General features: G+C 32.9%; 1 protein-coding gene across 1 annotated transcript; it reads right to left on the reverse strand.

The window, feature by feature from the left end:
* Positions 1-3,464: 3,464 nt before the first annotated feature.
* Positions 3,465-4,736, reverse strand: LOC112770544 (F-box/kelch-repeat protein At3g23880-like). The gene has a single exon (XM_025814886.1). It carries the CDS (start codon positions 4,734-4,736, stop codon positions 3,465-3,467), a length of 1,272 nt encoding a protein of 423 aa, XP_025670671.1.
* Between the last annotated feature and the right edge of the window lie 8,194 nt (positions 4,737-12,930).

Consider the following 12,930-nt stretch of genomic DNA (forward strand, 5'->3'; position numbering starts at 1 on the left):
TAGCAATGCTTAGATGCGTATGACAACTAGATCGAGAGCGTTCTTCTTCATTCATTTTCTTTTGAAGCTCACAATCAGTAACATTTTTTCAATAATCTTTGGAGGAAAATAGAAAGACATAAAATGCATGTGTTTAAAGATTGGCAACTAAGTACTCCAAAACACAACAAACTTAAAATAAAATAACAAAATACAAAACCTAAATAAAAAAATATTGGAAAGATAATGAAAATAGTTTGCAATGGTGACAGTCCATTTTTCTTAAATATATTTATGAAAAGAGTTTTACACACACCAACTAACAAAAATTGAGACATGTTTTTTAATCCCCCTAATTAACTCTAATAATTTAGACCAGGTCTAAAAAGACATAAGGAAAATAAGTAAATAAATTGGACGAAGGAGAAACATAAAAGTAAACCTATTTTTCATAAAAACCGCAAAAAGAAATAACATAAATAATCACCATGTAAGAATAATTCTCTTGGCTCTTCAGCTTCTCAACAAAACAATAATCTGAGAAGTAAAAAAAAAAAAAATACATAAATAATCTAAGTCAGAACAATTGCACTCTCTTAATCATTGATCAATCAATGAATAAATTAGGCCACACCTCCAGAGGCAGTGGCTTTCGCCAAGTTTGGACTCTACACAAGGACCATACAACGTACTAAATGCAAAAAATAAGCGCCACAATCCCCAAAAACCAAATGAAACTTTATAGAAATAAAAAATCGTTGCCATACATAAATGTAAATGAAGAAAAATAATTTGAGGGAAGAAAATGGAAAATCAAAACAACATGTTGCTTCCCATGCTCCACACATATCACAAGAGCAATTGAGAGACAAAAGTATAAAATCTAAACTAAGTAACCTTAGAAATATTTTAGGATTAAATCTCTAGAGTATTTATAACTGTGAGAAATTTAAACGTATTCTCAATTTTAATACAATTTAATACGAATTACCACCTCACCCTACATACATGGGAATACCATAATTAGGAAACTAGAGTTAAAAGATAAATTTAAAAACAAAGGATGAATCTAACTATAAAACAGAACATTGAAAACATCTTTTTATTCTTAAACTTTCATATGTTTATAGTCCAAGCTTTAATTAAATCAAGTGTAATATTGTCTTCTTTTATTATTATTTTTATACAGCAACTCAGAATCTAATTATAACTTAAGTACCTACAACTTAAAATGTAGTATTTGAACAGATCATGATCGGCCTTCACCTCTAATTAATGAGTATTGTTACCTTGGTATTTTTAGGATTACAGTCAATAGCCTCTGTACAATGTTTCAAAACCTCATGAAAATTTTGCAACTTGAAGATTCCATTTCTTATATGCCATTGTTTCCCAGGAATGAAAGTCATTAAGTATTTTTGACACAAAGACCTTACCTTTCGCTAAACAGCCTTGCCATAAATTTTGTATACATTAGTTATACTGAGTTTAAAAAGAATGGAGGTAGGGGTAATCACTATATTATACATTTATATTCAGGAAGAAATTGAAAAGATAAAAAATGCTAACTACATCAACAACAAATATTCCTTCAATTTTTTTTAATTCAGCGTTCCTGTCTCAAACCAAATATATAAACAGATTTATTTTTATTTTTTCAAAAAATATCAAACAAGTATAGAAACTAAAGACAACTAATATGCGACTTAATGAATGTTGGCCAGACATGAATGGAAAATAATAGACTAAGTTTGAAAGGATGAAGACATAATACATCACTCTATTTCTTTCTTTTATTCCAAACAACAATCTTGAATACAATCAATGATAAACAATTTAACATAATGTGGTATTTTTATTCTATAGCCTAAGAATCTTGAATGCATGAGCGTAACATTACCAACTATGTACCAATGATTTTTACCAACTTGACCCAAGAGTTAGGAGAACCAACCAAAGCCAAGTCCCAGAAGATCTTATCACCTGAATATTGAGCTGAATGTCATTAGGTAAATTGAATAAGACAGGACAGATGACAAATCGGTTTAACTTCTTAAATTGTATTTCATAAGTTTCCTTATAAATTGATTGAATCAATATTGTAGAAACACTATACAGATACAATAGCATATTCATATCGGTAGCCGAAATTAATATGATAATAGTAGTATTTCAATTAATAAAATTTTAATGGTGCAGTGATTTGGTCCCGGAAAGATTTGAGATAGAGAAAATTTAGCAACATTTTAGCTAGTAAGAAAAGAGTGTGTAATCTCACACCATTAAAAATATTAATAATGGTTAATTGATGGCTACAAATCACAAAATGTGCTGACCTCTTAGCAGGACTGATAAGGGGTGCACATGTCCCGACCCGACTCGAAGATCTGCCCCGGTCCTAAACATGTTAGGGGCTAATTTGGCGTTATTTCATCGAGTCTAGGGTCAGGTAAGGGTCTCAAAAATAAACTCGATCATTATTTCGGGTTGGGTCCGGGTCAATGCGAACCCGGTTTCACCCGACCCATGTGCACCCTAAAAGAACTAAAAAAATATATATGTTTTAAATTAATTTTAATATTATGTTATATTAATTATAAACTTATTGTTTTATTTTTAATCACACTAGTTGAATTAGAAAATAGATCAAAGAAGCATCAAATTAAAATTTATGGACAAATTCAAGTTCAAATATGGATATCAACTTTTCGATAACAAATTTCTTTATATATAAGTGCATCATAAATATTTTTTTATAAATTATTGTTAAAGTTTTAAAGACCCAGTTTGGATCCGATATAGTTGTGGCCGAATATGGTTAGGTTTCATCGGATCTAGAATCGGGTTAAAGTCTAAAAAAATAGACTCAATATATATTTAAGGCCAGGTTTAGATCAGGATAAACCCGATTCACCCGACACATGAACACCTCTATTACTGATTTCGGATATACTTCTAGGATGGTATCAGTTGAGAGAGCAAGCTGGACCAGATATCATTCTACTGCTTTGCTATTATGGTTTTAGCAACAAATATTTTTTACATTAAATAAATTACTTTAACGATCACCACAAGTAGTACAGTGAAGATACTTTGAATTTGTTATGGAAAATCACCAAGGTGCACTTTATACTAATTTTAACGTATGGTAAGATACGTATGCCTAATCGATATTTAAGGAACTATTCTTTTTTAACTTAATTTACAAAATGAAGCAAGTAAATTATGGTCATTTCTACATATCCATCCCTGCCCATGCCCTTCTTCTCCACGAAACAGTAGTATTGATGTAAAATTATTATGACCAATGATTTGCAAGGAAGAATAATAATACCAAGAATATTAAAAGAATTGTTTGACTAGAATGGGAAGATCAAACAATTATCATAAAGCAGTAAATTCTATTTGAAACATAAACACAGGACTCAGATAAATAATTTTGATAACATCAATAACAAAGTCGTGGTAATTCGAGAAAGGCTTCATCAAGAGACAGTAGGCTTGGGTTTGAAGAAGCGCAGCAGCATTTTGGATGAGTTGCTTTGAAGACCATTTGGTGAAACTAAGCTTTCACGGTAGATATAAGCCATCCAAGGACCTACACTTTGAGAAAGATAATGATTCTTTTCCTCATCAATCACAGGAAAATCTAGGCTGCCAGCATTCAAGTTACACAAAACTATTTTGAAAGATGAAAAAACGGCCAAAAGCACATCAGTTTCCGACAGATAAAAAGGTTGCAAGGGAGAAACAAGGCCGCGGAAGGAAATCATTGCCAATTTAGTCCAAGATTGAGCATCTCCGTATTCTTTCATCTGCCACACAATCGCGTGTTGTGTTCTTAAATACCCATAACAAACAGAAAGGCAGTTTCTCAAAACACATAACTTTTTGCATAGTATCAAGAGATAATCACTTGAATCCGTATCAGGCAGGGTAAAATGAGCATAAGTCTCTTTACCCAAGTCAAAATAAAGAACCACATGATGATTAACAATCCAATTAATAGTGCATGCTCTGCTACTACCGAAAAATACCCCATTCTCTGCCATACAAAAGTGGCTACTAGTTCGGATACCAAGTAGGCCAAATGGGCTATCATCAATTCTTCTCCACGACGAAGTTGATCCAAATGTATAAATTCTAGTACTATATTCAACACCAGATGGCCCTTTCTTCCTTATAATTCCAAAAAGCTTGTAGCTGTCACTGAGATGATCATAACCAAAGCCAGAAGGGAAGGTTCCACCGCTGAGTTGCGGTGATTGGAAAGTGAATCCGGTACAGGGGTTCCACAAGATGCCATGCGTATTCTGGTTGTCATGATCATCAAAAAAGCATAACAATCCATGGCAGGAACCAACGATTCTGTAGTTGTGTTGTCCCCTGAAATAATCGACTTTAGTAGCTTCAGAAGGATTGTCCATTATTGACTGTAAGGAGACAACTCCAATACCGTCGTATCTAACACCAGTGGAGCTGAAGGGCCAACTGTTGTAACAAACAATTCGTAGCGGAGTCAGGCTTGGGTCGCGTAAGCACGAACTACGAAGGTGGTTGCGGGTGAAATCAGGGGAGGAAATTAGGTTTCTCCATGACTTACACACACTCCTTAAGGAAACAAGCGTCCTTGCCGGAAGCCTCAGCAAGATTTCCATTATCATATCTTCCGAAAGCTCTGCCAGCTGCCGCGTTCTTGCCGTGGGGCAACTGACCAGTTCCGTCCCGCTGGCCGCATCATTATGATCAGTCGGCATAGCTAGCTGCTGTTTCAGTTTGATTTTGTGTATTTCTATTACTTTCTCATTCTATTTATATTTAGGTTACATGTTTCAATATCATCATTAGCATCTCCATGGACCTTTGGCCCGCCTTCAATAATATAAGATAAAAATCATAAACGACCGATCCAATAATCTAATCAACTCTAAATTAAATAATAAATTGAATTTGAAGTTTCTTACCTAATATTGCAAATTTGATAGACTTTACCTTATAAAATTTGATTTGTTTAATCTTAGATTAATTTAGTTTAAGTATCATTACGATTTTAATTTTAATTTTTAATTAGTTTAAAAGTCAATTCAGTTTAATTTTTTAAAATTAATGAATTTAGGTTCATTAAGTTAGGTTAGATTCAATAATTAGATTTTGCTAAAAAATATGGTGCTAATTGTTTGATAATTTGATATTAGTAGACATATCGACAGGCAGAAGTATTTCAGACCAGGCTGCTAGTCGTGGTCGTAGTCGTGGTCGGGGTAGAGAGAGGATTTCTATCGGTACCACCGGGACTTATAGAGTTATGGATCCTCTCCCTCTACTCTGACCACACCGGTGACGTCACAAGTTGTGGTTTAGTGGACCAGCCATTTATCATGGTCTATAACCCGAACTACGTGCCTCCATTTACGGTGACGATACTGTCTCCTACCGGTCAGTAGTTCGCATCCCCGGTGATGCCACCTTCAGGGACGGATGCCACAGCCCCAGAGTCCAACTACACGGAAGTGAGGCAGCAGCTGATGCTCCTCCACCACCTCCTATCGTACGGTTGCGCATTTGGCCTGATGGCGACACGGGGTAAGTATCATGTTTAGTCTCATGTATTTTCTGTTTATGGTTGTCTGGTTATTGTTTTAAGCTTTAATGATCATGATTCCTGTTTAGTGGATTTATGTTGATTTGGTTATTGTTTTAAGTTTCAATAAATATGATTCCTGTTTGGTGGATTTAGGTTGATTTAGTTATTGTTAAAGTTTCAATAATTATGATTTCTGTTTAGTGGATTTAGGTTGATTTGGTTATTGTTTTAAGTTCCAATGATCATAATTTCTGTTTAGTGGATTTAGGTTGATTTCAATACGCGCCGCTGGCATCGACCTTGTTGGTGGCGGCACTGCTGCTGGTGGCAACACTGCTGCTGGTGGCAACGGTCCTACAGATGGCATACAGACATCACTGCTTTTTGCGCCGTCAACTCAGGATCACGGAGCCGATGATGACGATGACTACTTAGATCTGTAGTTATTTATTTTCCATTTCATTGTTTCATTATATATATTTGATGTAGTTGACTTTTAATATATTTGAACAGTGTATTATTTATTTTAATTAAATAACAGTTTTTCATTATTTAAGAATGGACCACTAATTGTGTGAAAAAAATTAAATTTAAAATTAAAATTGACTATTCAAATTAAAAAAATAAAAAATTGAGATTAATGTAAGAATAATCCGACCGCGAAACAACATTTTTTTGCGCCAACAATACCATCACAATAATCTGCTGGTAACTAATTGATTTTTTGAGCTAATACTTCGTCGCAATATCTAACGACTTCATTCAACGATATACATTTATCAGTGAGGTTTATACCATCTGATTTTTTTTTATGATAAATTCAACAGTATTTAAATTACAGTTGAATTTTATTGATTTTTTAATTATAAATTCGATTGTATTCAACATTCTTTGTAATGTCAATCTTTTAATTTTTGTAAAAATAATATTCACTCACTGTAGTATTTGACCGTACACGTGAACATTAGCTTTAGCTCATCAATGGTGAGCGACAAAGTGGATACGCATGTGAGGCAAATTGTGTGGAGTCCGCAAACGATTTTTCGAAGGCGCTCTCTAGTATCCTACAAAGTGCTAACTTCTTCGAAAAAATTTGGTGGCTTAGTTGTCCGAAACACAAAGTTAATAGCTCTTATCTTTTTTTTTTTTTTTTCAAAGGTAGTTATGTCATTTTATTATTGAAAAATGGTTCAAATTAGCTCTGCCAGCTGCAGCGTTCTTGCCGTAGGGCAACTGACCAATTCCGTCCCTCTGGCCGCATCATTATGGTCAGTCGGCATAGCTAGCTGCTGTTTCAGTTTGATTTTGTGTATTTCTATTACTTTCTCATTCTATTTATATTTAGGTTACATGTTTTAATATCATCATTAGCATCTCCCTGGATCTTTGGCCCGCCTTCAATGATATAAGATAAAAATCATAAACGGCCATCCAATAATCTAATCAAATCTAAATTAAATAATATATTGATCAAAATCCAAGTTTTTATACTCGTGCAATACACGAAAATAAGACCAAATCAAATATATTTATATGTCAAATTTTATAATACTGATATCCTTAATAGACAATAAATATATATAATTAGACAAACATTAAAAGTGGACCAATTTATAGTAAGAATTGATTTTGAGAATTTTGGTTTGATTCTTGATTTAATTTTAGAATCTTTTAATATTATAATTTTAAATAAATCAACTAATTTTATAAAATTTTTATTAAATTTGACAATTTTATAATTTAAATTTTATTTTTTATGTATTTAATTTATTTTTTTAATATCACCTAAAACAAACTCAATTTTCAAATTTGAAATTAGTTTCGAAATTTGAAACTAAAAAGATTTGAAATTTCAAATTATTAATAAAGGTTTAAGTTGCGTGCTTTTGAATGTATTTTTTATTTATTTTATTTGATTTATTTAAATATATTCTTTGATTGAGATAAATATTAAATTATTTAATATTTTTTGGACCATATTAATTAGTTATGGTTAATTAATTATATTAATTATTTGATTTGACTAAAATAAATAAATTAAATTTATTTTAATTTGCATTGATTTTTTCATCTTATATATGTTTATTACTGATTTTTAAAAGCGGTATAATTAATTATTTATTTATTTTAATTGAGATAAATATCAAATATTTAATATTTTATTTAACCAAATTAATTATAACTAATTAATTATATTAAATAAATTATATTAATTATTTTATTTGACAAGAATAAATAAATATCTTTTTAATTTGTATTAATTTTTTTGTTTTATATATTTTGATTAATAATTCTTAAATATGGTATAATTTTTACATGGTATATATTTTTTATTTATTTAACTTATTTTATTGAGGCAAACAATTATAATTAATTTATTGTATTAATTATTTAATTTAATTAGTTTTAATATATGTTATTTGATTCAATTTTATTGTCATGTTAATGCTTGATGTAACACCCGAACTTTTAGCACGTCATGATCGTACCAAAAGTAAGGTGTTACTGACCTGTTTTCCTTATTTATTATTTAATATTGAGTCTTTAGTTCGATTTCGCATTTTAATTTTTAGGAAAAAGCCAAAAATTTTTGTTTCTATTAATTAAAATCATATATCAAAGATCTCCAAGAAATACTAGTCACATAGTTATTAATAATAATAAATATCATACAAAAGAATACAAAAGAAACTCAGTTACAACTCTTATTCCTCTGTATAAAATAAAATCTTAAATAACAAGGGCTAGGGAATTCTATAAAATCAACTCAACACATAAACTTAAATAAAACTCCTAATCGCCCGCGGCTTCAAATTGAGTCTCTGAACCTGTGTCACTGAAAGGGTGGAAGATTTTGGGGTGAGAACAAACTACTAGTTCTCAGTAGAGAATGGAAATGCCGTAAAAATAATGATTAACATGCAAATAATTAATTTTACTTAATAAAACTATTTTCTTCTTTTTAAAACCTTTGAAAATACTTCTTACTCTTACTTCATATACTTAATTACTTTCTTTAACTTTTCAAACTAAAAACAAATTCCAATTCTCAGTCACCTCAATATACCAACTAATAGCACAAGAAACAGATCAACACACAAACAAATTGCAATAACACAAACAAGTCAAGCAGCACAATCAGAAAAAATATAACAAGCAAAACAAGACCAAATGCAAATGCACAATCAATATGATGCATGTCTATCCTAAGCAGGCCATGAGCTCATGCGTCAGTTGTCTATCCGCAATCCGACGTTACTCGGAGTGAACCCCGAATATTGTCCCTTTACTATGCCAATTAGACACCTTAGCATCACGGTTACCCGTGTCTATTAGGCCTCATAATAACATTTCAACGTGTATCACAGTAAGGAACAGTGTTATCAATTAGGCGAACATTCCCGCATTAGCAATCTCAAACTATCAGTTAGGCGGGCCCTTTCGCATTAGCAGTTTGGCACAAAAACTCAATTAAACATATAATATGCTATCAGTTAGGCGGGCATTCCCGCATTAACAATCTTAGGCTATTAGTTAGGCGGGCACTTCCGCATTAGCTCTTGGCACAAAGGCCCATTCAATATAATTCTCAACTTTTATTTCATTCCTTGTTCCTCATTTTTCTTTCTTTACTATATCTCTCAATATCATTATCTTTAACTTTAACCTTTCTTAGGGGCAACTTACATTCTTTTTCCTTTCCTAAGTTTGTCTAATCTAAAACCAAGTTGGTAAGGTAACTCTAGAGATCTTAATCTTTAATTTAAGTTAGGTTTTACTAAATTTGGATTAGAATTGAATTTTATACAAGCTTTAAAATTCTGCTGTTGTATTTACAAAAATTCAGAAAACAGACAGCAGCCATGTTTTTTATAAATTCCATAATAATTTCAATTCTAATCCGTTGCTTCTAAATTTTGGTGAGATTACAGTCAACATCCCTAAGTTTCAGAATCCACAAGTTTTTGGTTCATATCACTTCATTTGATTAATTAATTATCAATTGGAAGTGGAGCCCTGTTTTCATAAACCAGTTCAGAGTTTCCAGCAAACAACCGACCTTCCAAGTGACTTATATAAGTCTACAAAATAGATATGAATATGAAACTTATACTCACTTAAAATAGACTGATAGATCTTTAAAATCCTTTTGAAATCAACTCAAAATTCTATTTAAATTAAAAGTTATAGCGTCTGGAAATTGGTACTACAGAACCAGAAAACCAGAAAAATTTGCAGCAACCACTAAACTTCAAAAAATCATATCTTCCAAACCACTTGGCCAAATTCCCTGAAATTTTTATGAAATATTCAAGCCACACTAAAGTTTTACAGAAAAATAATTTCATTTAAAAATTAGGTCTGGACTACTCCCAAAAAGTCATTCGTTCTGATGCCAATTATGCAGATTTCTGCAGAAATTCTGCACAAAGTATTTCCAACAACCTCACATACCAAATCCTATATTCAAGCCTAGGATTCATATAAAACCACAATTCTAACATTTTTTTTGACTAACCAAAGTTGCCTAAGAACTCTTAATTCAATATATCACAATTTCATATCATAGGTGCAACATAACCATATTGTCACAGTGGTGCACGAAATTGTGATCATCAATGGCGCAAAAAACTTGGTACGCACAATTGTAATCTCAACTCTTTATCACAACTCCGCACAACTAACCAGCAAGTGCACTGGGTCGTCCAAGTAATAAACCTTACGTGAGTAAGGGTCGATCCCACGGAGATTGTCGGCTTGAAGCAAGCTATGGTCATCTTGTAAATCTCAGTCAGGCAGATTCAAATGGTTATGGATAATTGATAATTAAAATATGAATAAAACATAAAATAAGATAGAGATACTTATGTAATTCATTGGTGGGAATTTCAGATAAGCGTATGAAGATGCTTTGTTCCTTCTGAACCTCTGCTTTTATATTGCCTTCTTCCAATCATTCATACTCCCTTCCATGGCAAGCTATATGTTGGGCATCACCGTTGTCAATGGCTACTTCCCGTCCTCTCAATGAAAATGGTCCAAATGCGCTGTCACCGCACGGCTAATCATCTGTCGGTTCTCGATCATACTAGAATAGGATCCATTGATCCTTTTGCGTCTGTCACTACGCCCAGTACTCGCGAGTTTGAAGCTCGTCACAACCATCCCTTCCCAGATCCTACTCGGAATATCACAGACAAGGTTTAGACTTTCCAGATCTCAAGAATGGCCGCCAATAATTCTAGCCTATACCACGAAGGTTCTAATCTTAGGTTAGAAACCCAAGAGACTATACTCCAGCTGTCGTCCAATGACTACGTTGAACATCATGTAGATCGCTTTGTGGTTGTCAGGCACGCGACCTTGGCTAAGCGAGTAACGAAGATTGGGTGATTGTCACGGGTCACCCCTTCATTCTGACTTAACTGAATTAAGAACAAGAGTATATCTTGGAGAAGAAGTAGGCGTGAATTGAATAGAAGAACAATAGTACTTTGCATTGATTCATGAGGAACAACAGAGCTCCACACCTTAATCTATGGTGTGTAGAAACTCCACCGTTGAAAATACAAAAGTGATAATGGTGATCATTGACTTCGGCCCCATAGAGGGAACCAGAAGAACCAAGGTCAAAGAGTATGATCAAGTGTCTAAAATACAATAGCAAAAGGTCCTATTTGTAGAAAACTGGTAACCTAGGGTTTACAGAAATGAGTAAATGATGCAGAATCCACTTCTGGGCCCACTTGGTGTGTGCTTGGGCTGAGCATTGAAGCTTCTACGTGTAGAGACTTTTCTTGGAGTTAAACGCCAGCTTTTGTGCCAGTTTGGGCATTTAACTCCAACTTTCATGCCAGTTCTGGCGTTTTGACGCCAGAATTTCTATGCTGACTTAGAACGCCAGTTTGGGCCATCAAATCTCAGGAAAAGTATAGACTATTATATATTGCTGGAAAGCCCAGGATGTCTAATTTCCAACGCAATTAAGAGCGCGCCAATTGGACTTCTGTAGCTCTAGAAAATCCACTTTGAGTGCAGGGAGGTCAGAATCCAATAGCATCTGCAGTCCTTTTTCAGCCTCTGAATCAGATTTTTGGTCAGGTCCCTCAATTTCAGCCAGAAAATACCTAAAATCACAGAAAAACACACAAACTCATAGTAAAGTCCATAAATATAATTTTTATTTAAAAACTAATAAAAACATAATAAAAACTAACTAAAACATACTAAAAACATACTAAAAACAATGCCAAAAAGCGTATAAATTATCCGCTCATCACACAGCGTCCATTCTTCAACATCTCATCTATAACAACATATCTCAAGTTCTGATTCATCAAATCATTTTCCAGCAGCCATAGCAATATTCCATACACAAAATCAACATCAACAAGTAGTAGCAGCAAGTATAACTTCAAAATACACAACATCGTCAATAATTACTACATTAAATCATTAAACCAATCACCAACTACAGCCATGATTCAACTCAATTCCAACAATTATTCACACAAAGCAACCATAAACCATTTGTAGTTACTCATTTAATTTTGAAAAAACTATCAAAAGTACCCATGAAATTTACAAACGCTGACAAAAGTACCCATAAACTAAGGAAATTAACGCTGTACCCATGAAAGATGGGTTCCGTATGACAAAAGTATCCAAATCTTAATTTTTGTTGATTTTTTAATAAAATTCCTAAACCACCCTATACTCAACCTCAACTCACTTTTTCAAGCTTTCATAACTCAATTTGCACCAACTCTTGCCATGGAATCCAAAACTACTCCTACAACAAACCAGACCGAAATCAATGGTAGTGGTGGTGGTAGAGGCTCGGACCTCAACCGATTCACTCATAAGTTTATAATCCATACCCAAACCAAATTAATCAAACACAAAAAAATACTCAAAACATAAAAATTTTCAAATCCATTCATCCAATTTCAATTCACTTTAGCAAAACTAGAAATAAAAAAAGTCATCAACCATAAAAAATTAACAAATCCATTCATCCAATTTGAAATTTATTTCAGCAAAAATCAGAAGTAGAAGTAGCCATCAAATGGATCTTCTATAAATCAATCTCAGCCTTCATAAAAAAATAGAAGCAGATTTAAAAAAAATAGAACAGTATCATTTTAGTAGTAACTAAATCAATTTCTGAAAAGAAGAAAAATAAAATAAAAATGTTTTAAAAAAAAGAAATACCTTTTTCTTCGCCGACTGTAACATCGTCAATGGCAAAACCTCCATCCACAGTGTCGCCTCCCTTTTTTCTCTGATTTCTCTTTACCGAACCCGCTTTCTGCATGCAAGAGTACCACAACCCCTCTCTCTTCTCAGGTGTGCGATGACAGTGT

The sequence above is a fragment of the Arachis hypogaea genome, chromosome 18, assembly GCF_003086295.3.
Source record: "Arachis hypogaea cultivar Tifrunner chromosome 18, arahy.Tifrunner.gnm2.J5K5, whole genome shotgun sequence".
Classification (NCBI taxonomy): domain Eukaryota; kingdom Viridiplantae; phylum Streptophyta; class Magnoliopsida; order Fabales; family Fabaceae; genus Arachis; species Arachis hypogaea.

What these genes read in the sequence shown, in the direction of transcription:
- LOC112770544 (XM_025814886.1), bottom strand. Translation starts at nt 4,736, where the DNA reads ATGCCGACTGATCATAATGATGCGGCCAGCGGGACGGAACTGGTCAGT.